The sequence below is a fragment of the Stigmatopora argus genome, chromosome 8 (assembly GCF_051989625.1).
Source record: "Stigmatopora argus isolate UIUO_Sarg chromosome 8, RoL_Sarg_1.0, whole genome shotgun sequence".
Lineage (NCBI taxonomy): Eukaryota > Metazoa > Chordata > Actinopteri > Syngnathiformes > Syngnathidae > Stigmatopora > Stigmatopora argus.
In genome coordinates, this window is record NC_135394.1 from 10,361,905 (window position 1) to 10,389,837 (window position 27,933).

The window sequence follows — 27,933 nt, forward strand, 5'->3', positions numbered from 1 at the left end:
GGGAATATTGCATTACATATGGACCACTTGATATTGATTGAAATGGTAAAGACGCTGGTCAGAGTATCTGAAATTTTGGGGTAACAGATCCCTATACATTGCGCTATTGCATTGCTTTGAACATAACACCGTGTAAAAATGCTTATTTTGAGTTATTCCACATTCAGAGAAGGGAAAACTATTTCTGAGTCTTTTCGTTCTGGCTTTAAGTGCCTAAAACGTCTGCCTGAGGGGAGAAGTTAGAAAAGATTGTGACCATGGTGTGAGGAGTTGTTGATGCTGCGGAAGGCTCTCCTAACTCAAAGTGTGATAAAAATGTCCCCCAGGGAAGGAAAAGGTAAGCCAGATAGTCTTTGGATAGCATTTTTGCTCATTTAAAAAATAGCTCCAATATAATTAATGATGTTAGATTTTATTTTACATTATTTATTACATTTTAGTTAGACTTATATGTTTCTGGAAAAACTGCAGGCAGATGCTTTATTCTGGTCATTAAAAAACAATTAATGGGTCACTTGTTCATTTTAAGGTATTCACAGGTCACTACTACCTGTTGATTTTGTATCACTCTTTTATTACATATTTACAGGTCATTTCCTAATAATTTTGAAGCATTTTTAAAGATATATTAGTTCCATTTCAGGTCACATGCTCTTGATTTCCTGTTCAGTTGGGGGAATTTCAAGGTCACATCTAAACCACTTCCTGCTATTTATTTGATTTTTAAGTATTTGTGAGTCACTTTTTTATTGATTTGGGTTCTTTGTTTTTGAACCTTTCATATTAGTAAATAAGTGCTCTATTCATTCATCTTCCATACCGCCCACCCTCAAAAGGGTTGTACAGTTTGCTGGAGCCTAACCCAGCTCTCTTTGGGTGAAAGGCAGACACACCCTTAACTGGTCGCCAGTCAGTCATAGGGCACACAGAGACAAACGACCATCCACACTCCCAATCATACCGCCACTAGCGGGAATTGAGCCCGTGCAGACCTTCAACACAATAATTTACTGTGCTTGTTCAGTGGAAGAAGTCCAAAGAAGACAGAGGCAATCTTTTGAAAGCTGTACACGTGTTCCATTGGACTGCTCTTCAGCTTTAGTACCTCATTGGTTCATCTTAGTCGCCGTGAACTTCCAAAATAAGCCGCAACTTGGAACAGACGCACTTTCTCCAACAGCCAGGTCCAAGGGGCGGCCTTTGTGCGATAGTTAAGTTCGCGAGCGTGAGTCATTGCGTCTGCTGATTGCAGCCTGTGGCAGACGTTGCCATTGTATGTGTGTGTTTGTGTGTACGTGTGTGTAAGTGTGGTGGTACTGGCGTGGTCAGAGCAGTGCTGGAAAATAAAAGCGAGGACGCTAGAAGCTGTTGGAAGGAGATGATTGGCTTCAGAACACGGTGGCCCCGTGGTGACAGATGGTTGGGTGGCGGACTCGCCGAGCTGAAAGCACCCACTCACACACACTTGCAGTATTTGGCTTTAACTGGTTCTTGCTTGCGTGTGCACAACAACACATGTGCACTATGGAAGACAAAAAATAATAATAAATAAACTGCACATGCACTGACATACAGTTTTGGGCAAAACTCTTAGGCCAAGATCAGCTTGTTTTTTTGGGGTGACCTCACAGTGGTCATTTGTACATAGTAAATAGTAAAAAATTAGACAGTACGATTAGTTTCTATTGACCTGAGGTACCATGTATATTCCCCCATGTATTTGTTTCAATGAAGTAATTTGATTTGATTTATGAGTTAATAAAGTTTGGTCATGAAAAGGCCATCTTAAAAGGGAAAGACAACACCCATTATAAAGGATATGTAAATATTGCTCAAAGTATTTGACTATAAGCATTTTCTAAACCTCCGATAATGGAAAAAAATAATCTTTTAACACATATGACACTTTATGAGCACAGCTATTTTGTGGGACTCACACAAACTAAAGCCCAAGTCCATGTGACAATGGCTATTAATGACATTATGACAAGGGCGCACAATCTGATATACTGGCATTTTATTGGTTAGAATAATACAAGCTTTGATAAAATGGCTACCTGTGTTAATGGCGGACACGTTTTTTCCACTCTTAAATCAGAATAATAAAACAATCTAATTTTAATCTTTAAAACATGATTCTTTCCACTGTCATACAAAACAAAAGCTGTTATTTGTCACTCTAAGAAGATCAAAACAACATCGGTGATAGAAGTTGTCCTACAACGGCGCAATGATACAAATCCTTCCTCTTAGTTCTATTTCATTCAATAAAAAATGCATGGAGGAGCTTTGTCCTTTTACTGAATGAAAATATTCTTAGATAGCATCATTACACTACTACTAAAAATATCATTTAATGTTGAAAAAGACTTAGCATGCCCTCACATTCCTGCCAGATGCACATTCAAACACTAACAAGCAACCACTATGCATGCGCTCCAGGCACTGCCACTATTTGGCTGTGACTGTGGGGGGTTTGCTGTGCGTCTCCCTGAGCAAACAAGAGGGGGGCTGACGAGGGGGGTCCGCTGCCTCCACCAGCCAACAACGGCACCCTCGCACTGTCACTGCCACCATTATCACAGCCATCAGCGTCCAAGCGACAAATAGCACCCGTGTGCTTGACATGGAGGCGCACGCCAAAAGCAAACACGCGAGGGAGAAAATGTGATCATAAACTGAAAGAATAATTTTCTGTTGCGGGGGACAACACGAGCAGGATGAATGCTGGCCTTGGATTAGATCTCGCATCGGCTACTTAAGGCCCAAGCGGTGACTTTGTACTAACAGAGCCCCCTATAAAGAAGATTTATGCTGGACTGAAGTGCTTTGGTAAATGAGTTTGCACTAAATACACTTCATGCCTTGCTTGTGCTGACTACATTTCTCCCTCACAAAAAGTATTTCCATCTTCTACTAGTGAGGAAACGGACATGTGGTGGTTTGAACTCTTGTTTGTAAACATAACAACAAAACAGCAAATCACAAAAACACTTCAATCAATCAATACAAATCTTATCAATCAATACACATTCATTAAAATCATTTCTTACCCGACGTGATGACAATCCAGCATTGCTACCAATTTGCTAGGTTATTCCAAAAGAATCAAATTCTGCTTAAGAGCTTCTTTGCACCAGTGTTGGTGAGCAGGTGACACAAATTGGCCTAATAAGCTCAGCTTCTTATTCAGGAAGTTGTCATATGGCACTTCTGGGAGCTTTCATTGTTCCGGCGCGACGTTTCCAGCATTCTCAAATCACACTGTTCTTGCTTAGGGGCGACAATCTGTTGTCTGTTGCTCACGCCGAGATGCATTTCATGCCATCATTAGTGAGAATGAGCAATAATAGGAATAATAGGAGTAGAAATCAAAAGTGAAAACTGCAAATTGACTCATTTTTTAAACAATGCACCCTACGGGTTACCGACACAGAATACAGTAATGCTACTCATTACATTTATTCTTTTATTTCCAGAACAGCTTATCCTCACAAGGGTTGCGGGGGGCGCTGGAGCCTATCCCAGCTAACTAACTACAATCACAGGGCCCAAGGAGACAGACAACCATTTATGCTCACACTCATACCTAGGGGCAATTTAGGGTGTTCAACCAGCCAACTTTGCATGTTTTTGGAATGTGGGAGGAAACCGGAATACCCCTAGAAAACCCATGCAAATGCCTAGGAAGTGAGTTTGGGTGTATTTATGACTTTTTTGTTGCAGATCGTGCAGCAAAATACATGCTAGCGAGCATGAGAGGCAGATGGCGCGTAAATAATGTATACGCTCTCAAAAGAGCACCCCGGTGTGTCTGGTTTGAATTTGACGCAGCAGCTTGGACTCCCACACACGGTGACCCTGCAGTTGTAAAAGACCAAACTGTTGCCTTCACGTGAGAACAAGCAAGAACAAGATGATCCAAGGTGAACTACACATTGTATTCTTACCTGATTTGGTCTCGCACATGTGATTCATTCTTTGCCGTGGTCATATTTACATGATGACACCTGCTAATGAGTTTGTGTGTGTTCCAGAGGAAACGCCTACTAACAAATTGCGGTTGCAGGAAATCATTCCTGTTGGTTAGAGCTGCTTGGGACTCTATATCTTTTCGAAAGGGTAATTTATCTGGTCGTGTTCTTGTTATTTTTCACAAACGAACAAACAAAAAATCCTGCATTTTATCTCGATGGTGCCCTAAGACTGACTGGTGACCAGTTTAGGGTGTAGTCCGCCTTTCTCCCGAAGCCAGAAATCAAAATAAACCATTGCGAGCAGTTTTAAGAAGGATGAATACATTTGCAATGTGGGAATGGACATGAAAATAAGGCATTATACTCAGTTTTAATGATGTTTTAGTTATTTTGGCATTTTCAAAGCAATGCTTGGTCCCTAACTAACCCTCGCACAACTCGGCTAGCCTATTATAGACAAATATCAAAACTCAAAGCCAGGTATTCCTTATCCTCTTTGATTTTGCAACTTTTTTTCCTCCCTTCAACCACTCTAGTAGATCAATGATATCCTCCTGACTACCAGTAGTTCAAATGTGTCCTCTGTAGAGGATATTTTTAAAACTAAATATCTCCCCCCCCAGTGCATCCAATCCCATTAAGTCACATTCAGAGCTTTTCAATGATACCAAATTTATTTTGCAGTATTCTAATGACTTCACATAGATTGAGGAATTTCAAAATAAATGTGATTGGACAACATTTTTTTCCCCTGGTAGTCAGGAGGTTATACATTTTTGTATGTTTAACACAATAAATCAATTCCCTCCAAATCCTGTGTGAACTGAGCAATATTTAACAAAGCACATAAGTTATCCAAAGGGAGAGAGTTGAAGATATAAAGAGCAGCTTGCCTCAAATCAAAGGAAATGTGGTCTCAAAGGCTAATATAACAATCCGTGTGATCACTGCGTGTGTGTGCACGCTTGAACAGAAGGAAAAGAGGGCCTCGCTCTCGAGCACACCTTTTAATAAATAGCATGCATTGAAGTTATGAGTCTTTAGCTTCAGTCAAGCAGACAAAAGGGGTGAAAGAATCTACGCCGTTAACGTCAGAGAGTACCCAGGGGAGCTGGAGGGAAACAATAGCTCCCCTAGTGCAGATTTGACTAAGGAAGATTTGCCAAAGACAAGGAGCTCCTTATGATATGATATGCTTCCGACTGTGCCGCCTCTCGCTTGTCACTTGGCTGAGCTGCCTTCTGCATCGTGGCACGGCAGGATGCTGACATTCACACCGCCGAGCGGGTGTGATTCTCTCTCACCAAAGCAGATGAAAAGTGGTTTATATAGAAGCTGAGAGTCACTATCATATGGTTGCAGCAGGTGACAGAACAAGGCGACGAGCCTCCTGCGCTGCGTGTTTTATTTTGGCCTCCTCATTTACAAGCACGTCGTGTGAATTGCTAACTCTGGAATGGAATAAATTGCTTTCATCAAACCGTAATTCGCTTACTGACGTTCAAATAGGCTATTTAGACCTTGCTTTCTTATAGTATTAAAACTGGTATTTTAGGATCTAAAAATGCATTAAGATGATATATTTTTTCGACAACGGTATTCATTTACATTTTGAGTCAAATTATTATTAATTATTATAAAGTTGGCGAGGAGTTGGCTAACCTATCCACATGATTCTTCAAAAGGTGCAAATATAGGCGCTCGGATATTCAAGAAATATCCTTTGTCAACTATTATTGATCCATACTGGGTTTAAGAAAGGAGAAACCTTGTTTCATTCTTTCATTTTCTATTCCGCTTATCCTCGCAAAGTGGGAATAAGGCTTTAACCAGAACAATTGGCTCGGTTCTACACGTTACTAGCAGAGAGAAACCGACCAACTATCGTGGCACAAACAAAAGTACTTGGAATCCTCTGGAGCATTGCCTACAAACTGATTTTCATCATTAGCCGAATTGTAGTTTACTTTTCCCTCAGAGGGTCATGATTGTAAAAATGACATCAATATTTTTACAACCACATTGGTGTTAGTTTATTGATATTGCGGGTCATCCCTCTGTACAGCTTCTCCTCATTAGGATCGCAAGTCTGCTGGAACCTTGCCCAGTTCACATTGGGGCGGCCATTCAGAGCCGAAATGACAGTTTCAGCAGAAAACTGCTGCTTTTCTTATGCCATAAAATATTTATTTTTCTTATATCGTCTCCACAAAAGTAATTTTAACAAACACATAAATTGAAAATAATACCGCCAGCCCAGTAGAAGTGTGGTTAGCACATAGCAAACAGCTGCAAACTCCACAGAGGCATAATACGAAATCATACGAAAAATACTACATGGAAAAGTGATTTTTTTTCCGGGCCAATAAATTCTTGGCAATTTCAGGCATGTTAGAAATTTGGCTTGAAATTTTAATGCTTTTCCACGGAGACTATAATATACGAGGTTAGTTCAAATCAGTTGTCTCGCGTTCGCTTGGTGTCGACCTTGGGAAGACTGTCAGGTCATTAAGTTTCTAACAAAGCGAAAGGGAAGACAAGTGTGTCTGGACATATCATTTTCTAACAGACATCATTTCCTGCACAAGCGCAGTAATACTCTCTGGTGTGATTTCGATTTTATAGGTGTCATTATGGGACATTACTGCCTTGTCTGTTCTTCTTTGAATACTGATTTTCAACCTGCTGGCATGATCTTCCTCTACCTGCCTTTTCTTCTTAACAAGAAAATGGGAAAAAAAACATGAATCATGAGTAAAAAAAAGTAGATTTCAATGTCAAAGCAACAACAAAATACGATTCTGTGCGGGTGTTTATGCACATATGACTTGACAACCACACGTTCAAGCTCTTGACACCTCATTTTATTGTCCCAACATTCAAAAGTACAAATAATTCAAACACAACAGTTTTATGAAAAAGAAAAAACAAACATTTACAGCAAGATTTTCTATTTTGTTTCCAGTTTCAGAAATGACCTAAACTAGCAAGGATAACATGAAGTCATTCATCGCAGTAATTGGATTAATAATAAGAATTAGAATACTAAGAATAATAGCAATAATAACCATAATCATAAGAATAATCATCATCGTTAATAATTGTTAAGTAATAACATAAGCAGTAGAGAATAGAGAAAAAGAGAGAGACAGAGAGAGAAAGAAAGAACGATAGAGCCGCAATCCGTGGGGCTCCGTCAACATTTTTTCGTCTTTTTTGTCTTTTAGGATTTTGTTTTATAGATTTTTTTTTCAGATAGTAAACAAACACGTCTCGGGAGGGGTGAAAAAAAAAAGAAATAAAAAAAAAGAGAACTGACAAGAAGAGCCGAGTTCCTCTGTTCACCTTCCCTCCTCCACTACTGGCTGCCTTGTTCCTACCGGCAGCCTGCCACTCAACGACTATAAGGCGCTACAAGGATGGTGGTGGGAGCCACTGGGGTGGGACGTGGAGCCAGGTGACACAGCCCCACGACTTGCACCACACACAGACACACACACACACACACACACAAGAGGACACACCTAGAATTGCCATACGATTATGAACGCAGGAACAGTCCCATGATATCGGATTCAAGAGCTCTATCACACAGTTTTCGTGATAATGTTCGAAAATGTTCTAGATCCATCCATGTTGACCGCCAGTCAATTTCTGCCTGACATAAAAAAACACAGGAAAATAAGAGTTTTTAAACCCCAAATCTCAGAACTGTTGCACTAGCTTCAATCCTAGCCAACTCTGCTGCTCTTTTGGTCAAAATGATGCCATGTAATTTAATCGAATCTTCATAACTACATTACACTAACAGATGTGAGCTTTTCCACCGAAACCCAACACTTGGGTTAAATATTCAAGATTAAAAAGAAATAAAAAAAAAAACAAGTCCGAGAAAATGGCCAATGAAGCCATGTGGCATGTTTGCCTTTTAAACTGCTTTACCATCTGTCCTTTGGTCGCAAAAATAGACTTGCGATACATGTTTTGATCATTTATGGCAATTGGCCCCACCTAGCATTTGGCTGCCGGGGGTATTGGAGTAAGCAGCTACATTATGCTGAAAGCTTTGCTAAAACCATGCAAATTTGTCAGCTTTTGTTCAATGCTTAGAATGGGTGTTTACAAAAGAACATTCATTCATCTACCATCCGGCGCATCCTCTACAAAAGAACAATTAAACATGATTTTAGAATTCTAGAATGCAAAACTTGAAGTTAAAGTGTCTCAGATGAGGTTTATTCAATAATTTACCAAGTAAGTTGACTCATGTACTGTTTTGGGCGTGTACTGAATCGCAAAAATGTATTAGAAATTGATCCCCAGCAAAGACATTCATAGTTAGATACCATAAGATGGCACTAAAAATCTAATTCTTAAAACAGGATGGCACAAAGCGGAAGGTAAATGTGACTGAAATTGTGATTTTAAAAGGGGAAAATAGTTGCAATCCAGCTCCCATCTTGAATCTCTTTAGACTGTGGAAGCGCTCATAATATTATGGCTCAACGGTGTAAACAAACACCCAAACGGAGACAAACATACAGACACATAGGCGGAACACAGGCACGCATATCAGGAGGTCATACGGTGTAGTCAAATGACACAGAACAACATTCTACTGGGGTCGTTGCATAAATTCGAGCCCCCCCACGACGGCGCTACGGCGTCAAGAGGCCTGAAGGGGGTCTGTTTGTGTGTATGATGGCGCATTTGGAAATGATGTCACATGAGCGAGATGCGTGCATTTTACACGCACGCGCACTTCTCTCCTGTTTTGTAACAAAAGAATCCAATTCTATATATTTATACGTCTGAAACCCTAGCTTTTACCTTTCAAAATATATAATATATATCATATTAGAGTATATAAAATATAGAATCGGTACAATCCCTTTTCATCCCTCTGGAGTACTTCCTCAGTATAGTAGTGTTTTTTTCTTCTTCTATTTTTAAAGATGATGCAATTTGAAAAGTCGAAAAGAGAAAACCAATTGAGTCGACCCTCAGGCGGGCGTTAAAACGTCAACACGCCCGAACCTCCGTGAGCTGAATGTTACGGTAAATACTCAAGACGTATGCTTCCAGACGTACAGTTTTGCATAAAGGTTTCATCACAAAGCGGTAGTAAGTGGAGGGAGGGTGTGGACGGAGTGGCTTTAGAGAACTACACAAACTTATCACAGGTTATATTGAACCAGAACGACTGTTTATAACATTCTATTAAGACTAAACTTCATTGGAAAAGATCTAAAGATTTCATTTGGAACAAGACAAGAAAAAAGCAATAGCAAATTGAACTATTAATAACTAGGTTATGCATAGCGAGTAACTGTTTCTAGTAATAAGGGAAGAGCGTTCCCTGACCTTCCGGACACTTTTTTTTTTTCTAGTTTTCCTGACTTTTAGATTTTTTTTTTTTTATATGGTCATTTTGATATATTGGTACAAAGCACAAACGTACTAAAAGTTCTCTCAGTGCAGTGGACTACTGGAAGAGCTTCTCCACTAGTCGCTTTGTTCCCTTTAGCTCAGAAACGCCCCCCTCCCTGTACCAGAATCACGCAAAAACACAGACAATGAAACAAATAAATATATAAATACACAGATAAATTAAGTGGTTCATAAATACATAATAAATACAAATAAATAGAAAAATAAATAATTGAAAGAAAAAATAGATAAGTAAATCCAAATACACTTATATTCAAAGCTTTTTGTTCGGTTTCTTTTGCCGCGGTAGGAAACATAAAGTTAATCCAAACCTTTTTTTTTTCTCCACAAGCAACATGACAACAATTGAACAGTTTCCTCACAAGTTTTTCTAAGTAACTGAACCACCACTTCATAATAAGTTGCCATATGAAAAAGACAAGCTCCAACTAAAGAACAGTGACAACTCAGATAGTACAGTAGATATTGTAAAACAAATGTAGACTATGTATATATAGATATATATATATAGATAGATCATCTATTTGTACAGAGCAAAGAAAGACACAGTAGTCATAGATCGCCTTTTCAGGAAACCAATATCTAGACTAAAGGAACTAGCTAATCATCGGTAAGTTTGGACAAACGCTTCACGCTCGGCAAGTAACGCAAAAGCCAGCAAGCCAGAAAAAACAAAGCAAAAGAATGAAATTAAATTTGTTCAGTGATTTTTAAAACTTTTTTTTATATATATTTATATAGATTTTTTTTTTTTTACACTACCCAAATGTGTTGATCTGTTTTTTTCTGCAACAAAATAGTCTCACCAGACTATTTGGGCCAACAATAAACAAATAAGCTCAATTCAATGCCAACATCAACATATAGTATTTTTTTTGAAACAACACATAGAACAACCAACTCGGATATTTAAGATATGTGAATAATGCCGTATAGCACCTACTGTTGATCTCTAAAAGGAATTTTGCACACAAATGCTGAGCAAAGAGAAACAATATATCATGTATAGTATGCCGTCTAAATGGATAGATGTGCGTATACGTAGGTACTGACAGTCCGTACGGACTTTTGACGTTAACAGGAAAAGAAGCAGACAAAGGGTCTCCTTGCTTTGGGCTCTGGACAATAAAGATGGTTCCCCTCTCCCTTCCCTTGTGGGTATTCAATAATCACGCACTAGTACATGTGTGAAAAATTAGCAAAATCACCCGCCTTGGTTTGACTTTTTCACAAAACCTTCCGCCTAGAAAATGGCCCCCGCCGGCGTGGCTTCCTTGGAAAACAACGAGCGCTGAGCCTAGAAAGTACCATGGCAGAACGACAAGACAAGGTGGCCCCCCTCCCTTCCCAGTTAGCCAGTCAAAATATTTTTCTCTTTTTTCAAATCCAGATTCTTGTAAAAATTTCTCAATAATTCTTATTTTAATTATCATTTATAAAAATAGATTCTTCTTTCTATTTATTTTTATCTGTTTTTTTTTTCTAAACTCATTTTTTTTTCCAAGCAAAGAGATCTTCTCTTTGGCAACAGTGTTATTTCTTTTTTTTTTCTTCTTAAATTACTTAATGTTTCATCAGGAAAGCTAACCCATCCCCCACCCTCGCACCCCATCTCCCTGTGAGGAAAGACGTTATGTTTTGTTTGCGATACAAAATAAAAACAATGTTAGAAATTCTTTTTTTGTGTGTGTTTGTTTTCCTTACTACATCGGAAACGGTGGGAGTGTGAAACCCCCATCCGGAATCAATAAGGGGACCATTTAATACGACTAGAAATGAATGAATGGTTGACCAATTGTTAAAAAAGAGCCTCCTCCCTACAGTCACTGGGAGGAACGGGATACTAACGACAGTGGATCCGGATATACAAAAGAAAAGCTAATCCCGAATCGAGACGGTGGTCTAAAAAGGATATTCTCTTCTCTAAAGTTAGGGGGGATTTGCTACTGTTTACACAGAAGAGAAAACTCATTTTAGCAACCAGAACAAACAGAAAGAATATACAACAAAGAGAAGCCTGCATTATCTCAGGAACTTCCCCAAAACCTATGAACATTTTCTTCATTTTTGTAATACTTAGGCAACATTGGCTTATAGGTCCAAAGTTATGATATAAGCCATTTCTAGTTCAATCAGGTTGAATGGTTGCTTTAATGTTCCAGTTTGGGAGGTGGCCGTGACGGTGACTGAGGGGGGCTAAAGGGAGGAGTGGAGGTGGGGGATGGTGGGGGTTCATTTTGGAGCGGACAGAACGCAGCCGTGGCTGCGGGGCGACTGATTCTACCTTGTCCGAGTTCAGGACTTATGGGTCTTGTTAGTCTTGAAGGAAACTTGCAAGACGCGGTCACCCAACCTGTACCCGTTGAGACTGGCGATGGCCATGGCCGCCTCGTCGTAATTTGTCATGGTGACGAAGCCGAAACCTTTGCACTTATTGGTGTTGAAGTCACGGATCACCTTGACATTGTTGACGGCGCCAAACGGCCCGAAGAGCTGCCACAGCACGCTCTCGTCCGAATCTGGGGACAGGTTGTAGACGAAGATGCACCAACCGGTGCCGGTGTGCCCGGGGATGTTCATGCCCACCAGGCTGGTCATGCTGTCGATGGTGATGGGAGAGAACCTGTGAAAAAAACAAGTGGGAAAGACAAAAACGTAGACATTTGAACAGATGGTAAAAGGAAGAGAAAATTATCTAAAACAGCTTCCGGTATTTCTACAAGGCGTCGGAGCGTGTCTGCTGGAATATTTATCCAGTCACCCAGAAGAACATTTTTGAGGTACCTCCGAGACTAGGCGTCGTCTTATCGGGAGTCTGCCCAGACATTGTAGACAGTGCATACAGATTCAGAAAGATTCTTCCATTCCATTAAACATTTTTGTATTCACTATGGGAACGCCGATCTCGGGAAGCAGATCCCCCTAGGACCCAATCTGTTGTCGCATCATGAGCGAGCCCAAACAATGTAGGGAGAACCGTGGGCATGTGGAGAACTGCACACACTCAATTTACCGCTTTGGAATCCAGGTCTTCAGTTTGTTTGCTATCAGGTTTTTTTTTGACTGCTCTAAAATAATTTCCCTCTTAACTCATTCACGGCCATTATCAGCAATAGACATCAAATCCATTTCAACTGGGATGACTAAATCGTAATCGAAATGCCTTTAGTGTCATCGAGCAGAAGCGCAACGAAATTGATACACCGACTACCATGGAAAGTGCAATGTGGTGGAAGTTGAAGAAAATGGTCCATAACAAAGCTCCAACCTGAAATGGATTGAATGTCTAGCGCCGTTAATGATAATGAGACATGAACATTCACAGCCTGTCATCCCAGTTTAAATGAATTGGATGTCGGTGGCAGCCAATAGGTCGATTTATGACATAATATTGAAGACGTAAGAACAGTGGGAAGGTCGTTGATGTGTTTTCTTAGTTTCAGTGTTAATATGCACTGATGGTTACTGTACGGTCGATGGTTATTGTTTCAAATTTTGGTTCTTTTGATTTAACATAAAACAAAAACTAAATAGATTTTTTTGCTTTGCACAATTTCATTTGTTCCATGTAAAAGTTAGAGGACACACTCGGTCAGCTTTTGCATTGGAACTTGTCATTTTCAGCCACGATATCTCATCATCACAAGCTAAGATGTTTGGTTTACTTCTGGTTTACATGTCCTACATCTTCTACTAGTAGCGCCATTGTGAAATGCCTCCTGTCAGGAATATCTGCCTAAAGAGATGCAGATGTAGGCGCCCTTGAGTGGCTCCTTCAAAAGCCAGATTACAGAAAGTTGTTGAATTAAATCTTTGCTAGAAATTCATCAAAGATCACGCACCAGGCTACTAAATCTCCTCTCATTCGCCCCGCAATCTTCCCCTTTTTCTTGCGATGCAAGACGATTTGAATCCTCAGTTGACTTCACTTAATTGCCTTTCCGCTCAAACGAAAGCGAAAAAAGGGGGAAAGAAAGCGCCCGTTTTGAAATCAAAAGTAAATGAGATGAAGAGGTTCATTTCTTATGCCACCTCTCTTGTAAGAAACAACTATAGGCATTATTGGGCATGCTTTAATTGAGATTTCCGCCTTACTGCAGCTGTCTGGGAAGGCTGCTTTCTTGGCGAAAGAGAGGGAGGAAGGAAGGGAGGGAGCAAAATGGAAAGTGGAAGCACTTTACAGCCCAGTGGCATTAAGGTACAAAGCGTATTCCTCCCACTCGTCTCTGAGTCTGCAGGGTGTTCTGTTCTGTACTATTGCAGTGCTTGTGGCACTGATCGATGGCGCTGCTTGCTGCTCAAGGCCCCCACCCTTATTCTTATCTCGCCAGTGACTATATATGGCCCGCAATCACCATGACCTTCCTACACGACTTTGATGGTGCACAGTCTGTTCCTGGCCAATGCGAGGGCTTGGAACGATTGAATCATTGACTCCAAGGTCTTACTGCAATCATTTGCCTTCATCGATTAAGTGCCGCGGGGGATAAGGTAAAGAGATTATACTTGACAATATACATCAATCTTAGGGGGAAACAGATCGTATTAGCCAAGAGGCATTTTTCAAGTTACGTCGCCGAGCAACATTGGTTTTGAAGTAATCTTGTTGGAATTTGTATCTACGAGTTATCGTGCGAGGAACACTTTCTGGGACTTTACTTTGCATCGAGTGCTACTCTGAGTGTTTGAGCATAAAATTGCATTAAGCCGTTTGGTGAAATCAGGGAAGAAACCCTAACCAATATTACTGGCGAGGAAAAGGGTTGCATAGCAACAACGACAGCTGACCACTTTGTTTTGTCCCTAGAAAAGCCTAATACTTGCAGATGACATGCTCTGCAATCAGCATGCTGGAGAAAGACCCAGGGCCAGGCATAACACTTCATAATTTGATGAACTGATTGCAAGATTTATAGCTGATCAATTATGTCTTAAATGCATTGGGACAAAATTGACAGAACCACTTGATGCACTGTTGATTCAATCCCATCTCTGACATATTTTCATTTTATTCCTAATTTGTCATTGCGTAAGAAGCTAAACTGTCTCCAGATGGTGTCCCAAGTGGCTGCAACATGCAAGATTGCCGCTGTCAGCAGCACATCACAACAATGGTTGCTACACACCTGGTTATGTAACACCGACTGTATTGTAGCAACAAAGCAAAGAAAAATGAGGAATGGAGGCAAAAAGGAAGTAATTCGAGCAATGCAGAGCAAAGCTGGAGCCAACTGCAGTGAAACATTTCCTGTTTCCAAGGATCCAGGTTCACCCAGCCTCATCACTTGTATTCTTTAAGCTTGCTCAGATCATAGCTTCCGCTACTAAAAGACTACCAGCCAATCTGTACATTTGGCACAAACTGTACGTTACGTGTCAACAATCTGTGCAAGGAAGTAGGATTAACTGCGATGAAAGCCCAATTCATTTGAACTGGGAGGGGGGAGCAGCGATTACTCACTGCCAGAAACCCCCGTTTCCAATGGTTTGAACATCTATCGCTGTGAGTGGCAGCAAATGCATTAATGTCAAATGTTTCTTGGCTAGAACGAAGTGACAAAGCCAGTGAACCTGAATCCCAATAAACAAAAGAAATAAATAACAACAACACCTAGAAATCAAGAAGTCGAGAGCAAATCCATTCTGTACACAGAAAAAACCCAAAAAACAATCCAAACAACACCAGCACTTGTCATAATAAAAAACAAAAAAAACAAAAAAACAAAGACGAGTTGTTTTCTGCCTATTAAGTGCTTGTTAGGCTTTTGAAAAACACTCAAGCTCACAAGTAAAAACAATCAAACCAAAAACAACAAAAATGCAATCCACCTTAAAAATTGGTTTAACGTAAATGACAACAAAAACTGCACCAAAATAAACATGAAAATACTGGAAAATAATTGAGTCAACATGGACATCCGGCATTGGGTGAAGTTTTAATTACCTCTTTACGCCATAGGCCATATTAAGCAAATTGTCCAGCCTGTAAAGAGAAGGAGGGTTCTGGGGTTAATGGTGGGCAGATGGTTGACTTACTCGATGGAACTAATGTTGAGACCCTGTCAGAACTTCATGATCCTCACTCTTCAACACACAAACCCATCTCGAGTTACAGACCCAATTATACTGAGGAATCTGACCAGTCGAAGCAATGGTTAATGGCACTAGATTCCCACGGCTGTAGCACTCCGGTAACATTAGCTACTGCCACGGTCACCAACACATAACCAAAATTGAAAGTGCTTTTGTATCAACCTACACCAGGGGTGGCGAACAAGGAGCCAAAATTTGAAACTGTGAGAGTCAAAGAGTCTTACGTCAGAAGAAGCATAAAAAATAATAGAATCTGGCAAATTATTTTTAAAATAAAATTGACGATTTTTTTTCCAATTGGCCCTGATGAACTTGACTGTGTTTTAAGATAGAATAAAAATAAGAGAAACATGAAACGAGGCAAAGACCCACAGTATATACAAAATATGAGCCGTATTCATTCTGGCCGACTGCCGCTTGTGGCTCGAGAGCCACGTGTTCGCCACCCCTGACCTACACCAGCAAATCAGCTTTGAAAGAACAAAGACTAATGCTGGCAGAGGCCAAGCAAACCACTGGGATAGCGGAAGTGGCTAGGCCACTCGCTTTTAGTCCTCATACAGGAAGAGTTTGAGCCTATTGATTTTGCGCCACCACATTAATTGTGCTCCATGGAGTAATCATTAAATTGGGATAGCAGTAAAAAATACGCAGCAGAATTTTCGGACTGTAAACTGTTACTTCACCAGCCCACGTTTTTAATTCTGCTGTTTATAGTTCTGTGTGGCTAATTGGTTTATTTTTATAGGCAAATAAATTGCATGTGCTTTGGCGAAAATGTGGATTATAGCTTACACATAGGGAAATACAGTTTTTGTGTCAAATTTATAGTCCAGAAATGACTGTCTGATACAGAGTTCTGTCAGTGTTATGGAGTTTGAAGGATGGTTCGTGAGAGATGATAACAACCCAACATAAACACAAGTGACCGTCAAACTTGCCATGAACATAGTGTCTTTCTTGCCTCTGTTGAAATATTTGGCGATACAGTTTTAGCAACTACAGGCTCCCACAAAACTGAAACTAATCAAGAAATCCATCCAAAAATGTAAGCAATGTACATTTCTATATCCGACATGACTTTGGTCTGCCCACATAAATAGCAGAGAATAGATACCAGCAAAAATCTCCATATAGGGAAATTCCAAATTGCAAGTACAGGGAGGTTCATTGTACTTTTAAAGTGGTGTGGTAATAACTTTGCTCTGAGGCATCATCTATTTATGCATCCCTTTAGAGCCCATCATTTGTAAATGAGGGGATTGGGAAACCTGTGGGCTATGTAAAATGGTGGCGCTCTTGGATGAGGACAGTCTGCTAGGTGATACAATGACCTTCATTCCTCACTTGCTCCCTGCCTGTCTCATGTCTTATTAACTCTTAGATTCTAATGGACAAAGGGAATGGCTTATTGAGCAACAGCTGGGTAGAGACAACTTGGTCCTATAAACCTAACCTGGTGACAAGGGTCTGTCTACTTCACGTCTGTTTTGGCATTTTAATTGCCGTTTTCAAGGACGTAATGTTATCATTGCTATTCAGATGTAAAGGATGTAAATGCAAATATGAAACATGCACATACACTGGGACATGACATTTCACACAAGAAAACATTGATAAACTGATATTCCAGTCGCTTTACTGTCATGATAGTTTAAACCAATTCAGTGTTTTTTTTTCAAAACTCGTGTTAAAAACTATTCTGAAAACGCGTCGGCTAGTATTAATTTTGTTTATTGCATTGATAACAGAACAGTGTTTCTTTATTTTAGTGTCCCTTTTTCACTTGTGCTTTTATTGAATTTGAGAGCTTTGCAGTTTTTCCTGACACTTATGGTGAAATAAAAAAAAATCACGTCAACAATTTGACTTGAATTTTAACATATTGACATTGTCGTTAATATTTCCGCTGAAACATTTTGACCATCTTGCGTCCATCAAATCACTCTTTATAATAGAGATTGAAAAACACATGAATGCACTCTAGTGGGCAAAAGCACAAAGAAAAGATTATATAATTATAAAATGGCATATGACAAGAAGTTGGCGTAAAATAGAGTGTGAGGAAATTGTCAAGAACGCTCAGAAAGAGCAATAGAGCCAAGAGCAGGAAGACATCTGTGGCCGCTGGGCCACAACACAATAACCTGCCACTAACGTCCTCTCACAGAAGCACAGAAGCACGCTACTCAAGCATACCGACTATGCACATGCTCAGCTTTTTGTGCACTTCTCAAAACTATACCAACAATAGGGGCTTTTGTTTCTTCTTTTAATGCGTGTTAAAGAAAGAATAGGGGCGTTTTTTGTTTTTGTCTTTTCATTTTTTGAAACAAAAATCTGGTCAGCTATAATTGCTTCCTGCTCTGGATATAATAAGGGTAATTTGCTAATCAGCGCCATTAGTTAAGGGCCAAAAAAAATGGAAACAAGCTGGGCTGTAAGGCTTGCTATGTAATGACACGTAGGACGGCACATTGACTAGTTTGTAGTCGATCCAGCGTTATGTAACCAGCAATAAACAAATATGTGACACAGTGGAGCCTTTAAAGTGGACGCGCTCGTGAAGGTCTCCAACTAAAGAGATGCAAATTAAAAGTTATAGTGATCACGAGCGGCAGATCTAGAAAAAAATGGGGGCAAAAGAAAAAAAAAACTAAAACAAATGCACATTTTGAAGGCCATTTCCAACTTTCAGAGTGTTGCATGGTGAGGTTTGGAGCACAAGGACACAGCGAGGAAGTGTCCTGTGGTTGTGATTTGTGATGGGAAGCGACAGATCTCCTGCCGTGCCTGTAAATTGGCTTGGCGTATCACAGACACACAGCCACGCTACATCGCTCAGGTGTCACACCAGGAAAGCGCTACTGCAAGAAAAATAGCTTCCCACTGCTGACTTTGACGGAGAATAAACAGCATTACTACTGGCTTAGTCTTATTGAAAGAGAGCAATTTTTAGGAGTCTGTATTTTATGACAATCCCAAATGACTATTGGATGATAGACTGGAGTATCATCTTTTGTTTTGTGTGCCTGTGGTGAGATAAAATGAAACCTCTAAGAATGAGCTTACCAATATTTCCTAGTGTTTACGAAACCACATTTAAAACAACCACACACAAACTGTGAGCAACCGGAATATAACCTCACAGGTTACGCGATTATAATGTAGAAAATACTGTCCTGTGCGACAAGGCACCGTCAGCAGAGGACATTGTACAATAAATATTTAAATATACATTGCTCCTACATTTTTTTCACCTTGCCAAGGAGATTATGCTTTTGTTGCCGTTTGTTTGGTTGTTAGCAGGATTATGCAAAACTATTAAACCGATTTCAAAAACTTTAACGGGAGAGAAGCATTGCACTTTGCTGTGTACCTGGAATTAAGAGCTTTAAGCCCCCCTCCAACCCCCATAAGGATATATGACAACTGAATATGCAGGAGGTAATTTTGTATGATGGTGTTGATCTAAATACTAAATATGAATGGTTTGACCTTGGCAAATCATATTTTTTTAATGGAATCCTGAAGCTGCTGTGCATTAAGGATAATGTTTTAATAGTATTACATAAGGATGAAGTATTTTAAGTATATTTACTGCGTAATTTTAGGTATATTTACTGTGTAAACTATTATGAGAGGGATTTCATGGAAGGTGTCAAATACAATTTTTTTTTGCTATTAATGGAAGGGCTCATTTTCCTTGATAATGACAGTTTACTGTACATGTGCCTTAAAACACACCTTCAAATTATACCTGGGAGAAGCTACAGTAGTGCACTGAAAATGAAAGTGGCATTATATTGATGAGCCAAGTCTCAAAACCTTGCATTATGAAGTTAATGGCTGACAATGAAGGTCAATGTTCGTACAATCAATCCCATTCCATTTAGGGTTTTTTCATGAAAAACGTCACTGTAAAACACTTTTTTTTTGCATGAAAACGTTTTGGAGTTTAATTGCACAACAACAATCTGGGCGCAGAAAGTGTTTTTTATGGCCATGGAGAGAAAAATTGATTATTTTCTAACTGCATTTATAAACAAATGCATTTTTGCCCAGGGATGCAGGAAAGTGCTGGCATAATGACAGTGTGATGAAATCAAGGGAAACACAAATGTGAATGACAGAACCCCACAGTCTCGCAGTATAAGTTCCTCTCTGATGAATATGGTTTCAATGTTAAAGTGCTATAATACTAGTATTTTTAACCCTTCTCAATTTTTGTACAGTTCTTTCAAAGGGGTTGAAGTGTGGACATTGACTAGGTCACTTCATACTATCATTCCGGCCACCCTAAATCTAAAGAACTGTACATTAACCTCCTAGGACTTGGCGTCCACATGTGTGGACATCACATTTTTGATTGTCACAAGACTACAATGTTAAATTTTGGACTACAAGGGCCTGGCATCCATTTTTCCCAGAAACTACATCATGTAAAAAGATAATTCTTTGTTTTTACACTCATCTGGCCTCAATTAGCCTAAATATCAAAGAGAAAATAAAAATGCATGCCTTTCAAGAGTTTGGGTCTTAGGAGGTTAAATCAGTGTTTCTCAACCTTTTTTGAGCTGCGAGACACTTTTTTTGCATTGAAAAAAATTCAAGGCACAGCACGAAGTGAAAATCTTCAAATTTTAAACTGTCAAATGCATTAAAGATACTCATCAAAGTTTAATTAACAGGAATCAAATTAACCCCAAAAATGATTCCAAAATCAAATTTTTCATCTGACCTCACGTCACCAAAACTTGATGTCTGCAGACCCCGAAAAACGGAGTAAAAATAAGTAATGTGACGTTTTCAATCTTATCATTTTATTCCCTTTACTCCCCATATTACTAAAAATCTCCTAATATTATGTCAAAAGCAATATTGTGGTCACAAAGACTTTACGTTGACAAGAGTTGAAGCCAAACAACGTTACAAAAAATAAGCAACTAAATTACTCTAGTATCATCGAATTACGATTTGAATCTTGTAATATTACAATACGGACTTATTGTTTGTCATATTTACAATTTGGTCTCGTAATTTGCAATGTTATTCTTGCATTATTAAGATGTCTCTCTCGGAACATAACAATGTATGACTTCTTGTAATTTCCCACGGCACACCTGACCATATCTCGCGGCACACCAGTGTGTCACGGCACAGTGGTTAGGAAACACTGCACTAAAGGAGACATTTCAGACAAAAAACAAGCCATTCAAAAATGACGTGGTACCGAATACACACAAGTGCTCTTCAGTTTGAGGCTGTGAACTGATGGCAAAATATTTCTCATGATTTTCTGGTAACGAGCAGAACTCACGGCGCTATCCATTACAGAAAGACATTCAGGTCCTAAAAAAGGAAAGCAGCCCCAGACTGTCACACTATCAGTGTAGCATGTTAGACTCTTGCTATAATGTTCTTTTACTGATTTACTGTGTTATGGGGGTAATTTTGGACAGTTGGTCAGCCCTAATAAGGTGCACCACTGTTCCGTGTTCTCGCTATTTGTGGATGATAGTTCTCACAATTGTTTGCAAGAGTTCTCAACCCTTTATTTGGCACTCATTTATCTCGTTGGCTGACATTGATATCAATAGAGCCACTGAAACATTCACAGCCAGTCATCCCAATTTAAATGGATTGGATGACTGTCTTTGTCAATGGCAGCCAATGAATGATAAAAATACAATAACAACCCAAAGAAAAACTTTAAAGTGTAATGGAGCATCATGACTAATGTCATGAATAAGGAATCCAATTAGAAATGTGATGTCCATGTATGTGGACGTCAGGTCATTGCGGTTACAGAAATGCTATAGAAATGACTGTCAAGAATCCAAATGTCAATTACGTTACTTCTCATCTTTTCCTGAATATATTTGACTAATGGCATTTAATCACATTTCATTTTGTCAGAGAGGTTCCATTCCAGTGATTTCTTGATTGGACAGGTTTGCAAGTAATTATGCCTTGTTATAACTGGTGAAGATAAAGTCACCTTTTCCAAAAATGCAATTAACCACCATTATTTTTTTTTCAGTGTCAGGAAAAATAAGAATTTGAGTGCGAGGGAAACAGTTTTTCAGTGTTTTAAGTAAACCATCAAGGTTGAGGATTAATACTGCTACATTGCCGATCATCATTGAGTATGTACACAATTAAAAATGATTTAAAAAACAAATGTCAGAATAGAATCATCCTTTGTTTGAATTTTTAGTTACTGTGGCAAAACTAAAATATCTAAATATGAGAGGACACTGATCTTTGAAGCTATAACTCCTCCCTCCTCAAGGGTTTCTTTCCTGTCCAAGCCCCATTACTCACCTGAACCTCTGAGCCTGGTGGTGAAGGGGCCCGGGGTATCGGCGGTTAGGGGACTGATAGAGTTGCGACAGGAGAGCCTGGCTGGTCTTCTGACTTGGGTTGTTGGCGAATTTCACAGTAATGGGCTCAGCTGCACCCGATGGCTTCTGTCCGTTGAGGCCTTTGATGGCCTCTTCAGCCTCTATCCTCTTATCAAAGCGGATGAAGCCTACACCTCGGGAGCCGCCTGTGGGGCCAGCACATCACAAACAAACAAGGGCCCTTTTTACTTCACAAAGTGTGTGGACAGCGAATAGATCACGAGAAGATGAACATATCACAACATAATGGTCAGATAAAGCATGTTGCTTGTCTTGTATACTTTACTTAGAGTGGGCATAAAGCTTTGATCATTTGTACTAGGTATAATAATAATAATAATAGGTAAAGACATTCAATTCAACTTCCTCTTGTGTCAAAATAAAATCATGCTCTCTCGAGGGAAGGTGGATATTTTAACAATATTTTCAACATTATTTTTACATTTTTTAAATGTTTAATAGCCTCACTTCCAAATTTGTGACTAAGTTGACATCCCTCTCAGCACTATTTTGAAAATCTTTATAATTGGAGGAGCAAAATGGGCTCGTCTAATGCTATTCTAAATATCTTTAAATCAAAATCACAAATGACATTTTAACTTCTCATTAAAGTTTTTTTCTTTTATTGGACTAATACACAATGATATTATGACTGTATCAAGCAAATACAGTACATTTAGAAATGTATGCTATTAAAGTGTGTACCATCCATATATGTTTTAGGGTCTGGTTGGACATTATGATAATTTCACACACAGACATAGATGCAAACAGGTCTTCAATTATTCTTATCTTGTGACATTTGACTTGTTTACTCGGTAATTTGTTCAGGCATTTAAAATATTTAGAGCCACTGTTAGGGGTGATCTTTTGTTTCTGACTGTGTAACTGCACACAAAAATGATTAATTCATTAGGTTCTAACAAGATCCAACACCCGATTGTAGCAACAAATCTGACTTGACTTAAATATTAATGTCCACGTTTGATTGACACTGACAGACCTTCATTTAACTAAACGGAGTTGTTTAGAAATCCCACATAATTCTCATTTCAGTCGAAAAGTGAAATGCCTATCTGGTAAAACTCAGCCTTACTAACTTTGTAAACATTGTGTACCTAATGAGTTGTCTAATGAGCGCATACAGTATATTACTGTACGTTTGTTTCAATGTGTGCGTTTGTACAGGACATGCATTTCTAGCTATTAATGGATGCTGTGCCTTGTTTTAATGAGGCTGTCTGGATGGCCCAGAGGGTACTGGCTCAGTGACAGCAACATGGTGCCAAGGAGACTATTTACATAATAGTGTGGTGTGTGTGTGTGAGTGTGTGTTTACAGGCGTGTCTGTGGGATGGAAAGCGAATAAAGGCAAGGTTGAGAGGTAGAGGGGGGGAATTTTTGCCTTTGAGCATTATTGTGTGCAGTCTCTCTTTCTCACACACAAAAGGCCCACCTTATTGTTATTCCACATTTTTGTACATGTCATTCCTCTCCATTCCTCTTTTTTCCTTCTCCACACTTTATTTTGTCTCGGTTTCCTCACATGCTGCTCTGCTCGCTCTCCGGAATTCTCAACCACGGAAGAACCCCCGAAGACCTCACTTGGCCTTTTTATTCTCTGCTTCTCTACAGTATGCTGACACCACAAGGTTATTTATTTTCTAGGCAAGCGTCCCCCAAAAAGGCAATATTTTGATAAGTAACACAAAGCTTGATGATTAAGTGCTGAATGGTAAAGTTTAGAAGAAGTTCAGTTGGACTCAAATACTGTTTTCTGAAGAAGCTCATTTTGATAAAAGTGTACCAAAAGAGAGCTATAAGTCATTGTCTACATTAAGGAATAGTATTTAAGAGGTTGTGATGTTTTTTTTTACTACTTCAAAAACTCTTAGAATAAAGTCAAAACAAGTCAAATAATGTGCTATCATGAAATGGAATGAAAACACATTTGCATGCTGTCAAAAACGCATCCTCACAACAGGTAGAAAAATACTACCCTACCCATTAAACCCTATTACCCCACTGGCGGATTAAATAAAAGTGCAACCGTGCGTTTGGGCTGATAATGAAATGGAGTGATTCCTCAGTATCCTATAAATTCATACACGCATGCACCCGCAAGCTCACAAAATAACTAGTTTTTCATAAGTACATAATAACACACTATTTGTACGCTAGCCCTGCATTTTCTTCTACACTTGGGGGTGAAAAGATAATGACAACCTGGACTGGTCACCATTTTATAAAAGGACAAAGGAGACGGAGAAATATTGTATATTTTGTTTTATTGTCGCCGGCTCACTATTTGTTAAATTATTTATTTCCACAGTCTATCGAGACAATAATCATTACTTAGGATTAAGTAGGGCCCACTTTAGGGTAGACATTGCCTTTTAGAGACTAAATTCTGCCCAGGAGACACATTCTAGTTTTAATACCGCATGTATTGGATGAAAAAGTGATTAAGTTAACTCTTTAAAGGGCGAGTGATTATTTTTTGTAATTAAAAAACAACAACAGAAAAACTGTGAGTTATGTGGGCCCCATTATTAACATTTGATGAACAAGTGTGGCCAACGTGACCCAAAATGTGACTTCCACATACAATACGTTAATTTATCTGCAATGCTACTTATCCTCACAAGAGTCATTATACATAACATATGTTGTATTTATAATTTTTATTTGTTCATGTAACCTAAAGCTTATTAGATTTGTTTTAAATTTCACTGTATTTAAATGAGAGCCCTGTAAATGGTCAAAAGCTTCAATTAATTCAATAATTATTATGTATAGATCAGGGGTCGGGAACCTTTTTGACAGAGAGAGTCGTAAACAATTCATATTTTCAAATATGCTCCTATTGGTGAATTCAGAACTCCATATATTAACTGACAGGTTAACTAGGAGCCATATGCACCCACCAAAAGAGCCACATAAGGCTCCTGAGCCATAGGTTCCCTATCCCTGGTATGGACCATCTCCTTCCTGGCCCAAAAGTGACGAGGTGTGCGTGGTTTTATGATTACAGATTGGACGCCTTAATAAGACACTGAACCACCACTTTGTCGTCCAATCAAGTCGGCTGAAATGACCCCCTTTGCCTACTGCTGTTAAGTTGAACCTTTGCTTTGGTCTTCATCCACCACAACTAATAAACATGTTATCACAAGCTGTTGCATCTGTGTGTATGCTCTGGGATGCCCCCTGCTTTATGAACCCTAATACTCTCATCTGTTTGGAAAAAGAATGAAGTATTTACCTTTTTTGGTATTGATGTCTTTTCACTGTCATTGTCCTAAGCCCCCCCACTCGCTCCTCTCCATGTCCCCTGACGATTTCTCACAATTTCCTCCTCTTAACTTGCTCCAGCGCACAAGCCGTGAATTTTAATTAGCTTGTCGGAAGCACAAAAATGAAAATTCAATATGAATCCACACAGCGCAAACAAATATTGTCATTTATTTGCTTCTCCCCGTGAGAGAACGTTCACAAGACTGTTTTTATTTGAAGGCTAGAGAAGTATGGGCTAACCTAGGTCAATGGCACAATAAAATGTTGGATCCCCCCATCCCTTGCCTTGTGGTGGGATGTGTCACATTATTGAACGACTGGACAAAACCAATTTTTATTCTTTATTACATTCAGCGGCCCAGTGGTCGAGTGGTTAGCGAGTTGGCCTCACAGTTATCCAGTGTATGGTATATCCATGTTCTCCCCGGGCATGTGTGGGTTTTCTCTGGGTACTCCAGTTTCCTCCCACATTCCAAAAACATGCATGGTAGGCTGGTTGAACACTCTAAATTGCCCCTCGGTATGAGTGTGAGCATGAATGGTTGTCCGTCTCCTTGTGCCCTGCGATTGGCTGGCCACCGATTCAGGGTGTCCCCTGCCTGGTGCCTGAAGTTAGCTGGGATAGGCTCCAGCACCCCCGTGACTCTATAAGACTGGATGGTAAATAATATACTATATCTGTCTTGGGCTCAGGTGCCACTGGTCTGTGCTGTGAGTTCACCTCCAGGGTGTAGTGAAATTGTCATTCTCTACTACACTAAATGTCAGGTCAAAGTGACTTTGCAGGAAAACCATGTACTCTAAAGGCGCTACAAGATACTAGAGTTGTTTTCAACAATTATCCCATTTTCCCACAAAACCTCTGCCTCAAATCATTTTTTTCTGGAAGAAATTCATCTGTTTAAAAATCCCTCACAAAAAAATGAAAAAAAAATATAATTGGTCATAATACTATGAGATATTGAGTAATAACTAGTGTTATTGTTTTGTGTATGGTTCTGTGAGGCGGTCAAAGGTTAACTTGAAGACTAGATTTAAGATTGACCTTAAAACCTTAACGATAAAAGGTTAAACTTTAAACCTTTAAACTTTGGCAACTAGTGATTATATAATTAAAAACTATTTAAAATATCAGATTCTGCCTCATGATAATGTTATGGGATTTGGGCCACCTGGTGGCTGTATAATACAAATAGACTTACATAAAACACAGCAAGTGGCAATACTAATTTTATTGTGTGCACAACATATTTTTTTGCTGTTAGGTTGTGTGTTTACGTACCAGTGTACGAATATGTTTGCATTGGAAAATATCTTCGCATTTCTTACTTATTTTGATGACTTAATAAATAATTGTCTTATTTTTTTCCTCTATTTTTCTAGATAAATACATACATTTGCCTACAGTTTCATACTAAATTGGTAGACTTTTATCATTTTTGAAGAGACTAGGGGGACTATTAAAGATTGTGCAACCAATTATGTTAATTCATTGTAAAATATGTCTCTACTTGGGAAAAACCCAAGGTACAAAACGTCTTCTGGAATGAATTAATTTCTTAACTTGGGGTACATTGTTTTTTTTTATAAGTAAAGTTTGCAATGATAAAATATTCAATTATGACCACAGATCCACAGCATAGCACATGAATAAAACGAGCAGCACGTCCCGGGTGTCCACCCTAATGGCTGTCCTTTCAACTAGCCCCAGAAGCCTTGGCTACTTATCACCCACCTGACAGCCATAGAGCCAACATTAGAGCACAATGTACTTACTTTAGCCACTGCAATCTGTCTCTTTCTCACTGCGCTCTCACTTCTTCTAGACTTTCTTTTTTTTTTTTTTTACTCTCCCTCTCCTACACGGTAATCAACAGAGGCTTATGTAACTCCTTCTACCTGTGCTTATCTCTCTCTAACACACACTGACAGGCGCATTGCCTGCCTTACTAATACCACGCTACCTCAATCTGGGGAGGGGGGAACAGAAAGAGGAAGGTTGGAGGACAGAAGCCAGCGTTCGAGGTGGAGATGGGCGGGTTGGGGAGGAGCAGGAGGCAACCGATGCGGATGGAGGGAAATGGCAAAAGGAGAGAAGGTGATGGAGAATGTTAGAAGGTGACATTAAAAAGATGATAAAAGGACACTGTGCTCTTTCTGCTCACTCCAACACAAACATAGGTAGTCTCCCTTGGAAAAAAAAGCTATATAATTTACAGAATAGTGATCGACTCCAATGAATGTTAGTGGGTTGCTTAATGCAATATTCCAGGGTGGCGGAGGTCCTTCATGAATGATTAAAATGAGGCTTAGAAGTCAGTTTATTTGACAGAAGGATGATTGTTAAGGACTTCTGAATAGCAAGTATGCCTCATGGGTTCTGTAGCCATTTTCTTCTTGCAAATTTGAAGGAGAGAATATGTGATGACTAGCAGGTATAAAAAGATTTTTAAAATCTATGCAGTTTTGGAAAGCTCCTCAAAATTATAATAGGGCTGACGGAAATCACATTTGCCTATTTTTGACCTAAGTATGTGTTTCAGTGTAATGGCTTACATATTAATCTCAAAAGATTGCTACTATTATTTCATCTTATTTGGGCCAGTGAACATCTCTATGCACAATAAAATTGTATCACCTTGAAAAAGAAGATACTCTACTTATGAATGTTTGCATGAATGCATTTGAAATTTTTACCCCAGGAATTC

The 27,933-nt window shown here is 39.3% G+C and overlaps 2 protein-coding genes across 9 annotated transcripts in view; both read right to left on the reverse strand.

Moving 5' to 3' along the window:
- Positions 1-3,161, reverse strand: part of LOC144079045 (uncharacterized) — a 36,972-nt gene extending 33,811 nt beyond the window's left edge. The window contains exon 1 of the mRNA XM_077607580.1: positions 3,054-3,161. Within this exon, the coding sequence (XP_077463706.1) occupies positions 3,054-3,076 (23 nt within the window). The 5' untranslated portion in view covers positions 3,077-3,161. The remainder of the gene's footprint in view (positions 1-3,053) is intronic.
- A 3,662-nt stretch (positions 3,162-6,823) lies between these two features.
- elavl4 (ELAV like neuron-specific RNA binding protein 4) overlaps positions 6,824-27,933 on the reverse strand; it is an 81,871-nt gene continuing 60,761 nt past the window's right edge. For 5 of the 8 annotated variants that reach the window (XM_077607314.1, XM_077607310.1, XM_077607306.1 and 2 more), the window contains 3 exons: positions 21,849-22,082; positions 15,373-15,411; positions 6,824-12,051 (listed from right to left, as the gene is read on the reverse strand). In XM_077607314.1, coding sequence (XP_077463440.1) covers positions 11,724-12,051; positions 15,373-15,411; positions 21,849-22,082 — 601 coding nt within the window. In that variant the 3' untranslated portion in view covers positions 6,824-11,723. The remainder of the gene's footprint in view (positions 12,052-15,372; positions 15,412-21,848; positions 22,083-27,933) is intronic. The other 3 variants (XM_077607307.1, XM_077607309.1, XM_077607308.1) reach the window with 3 other exon arrangements.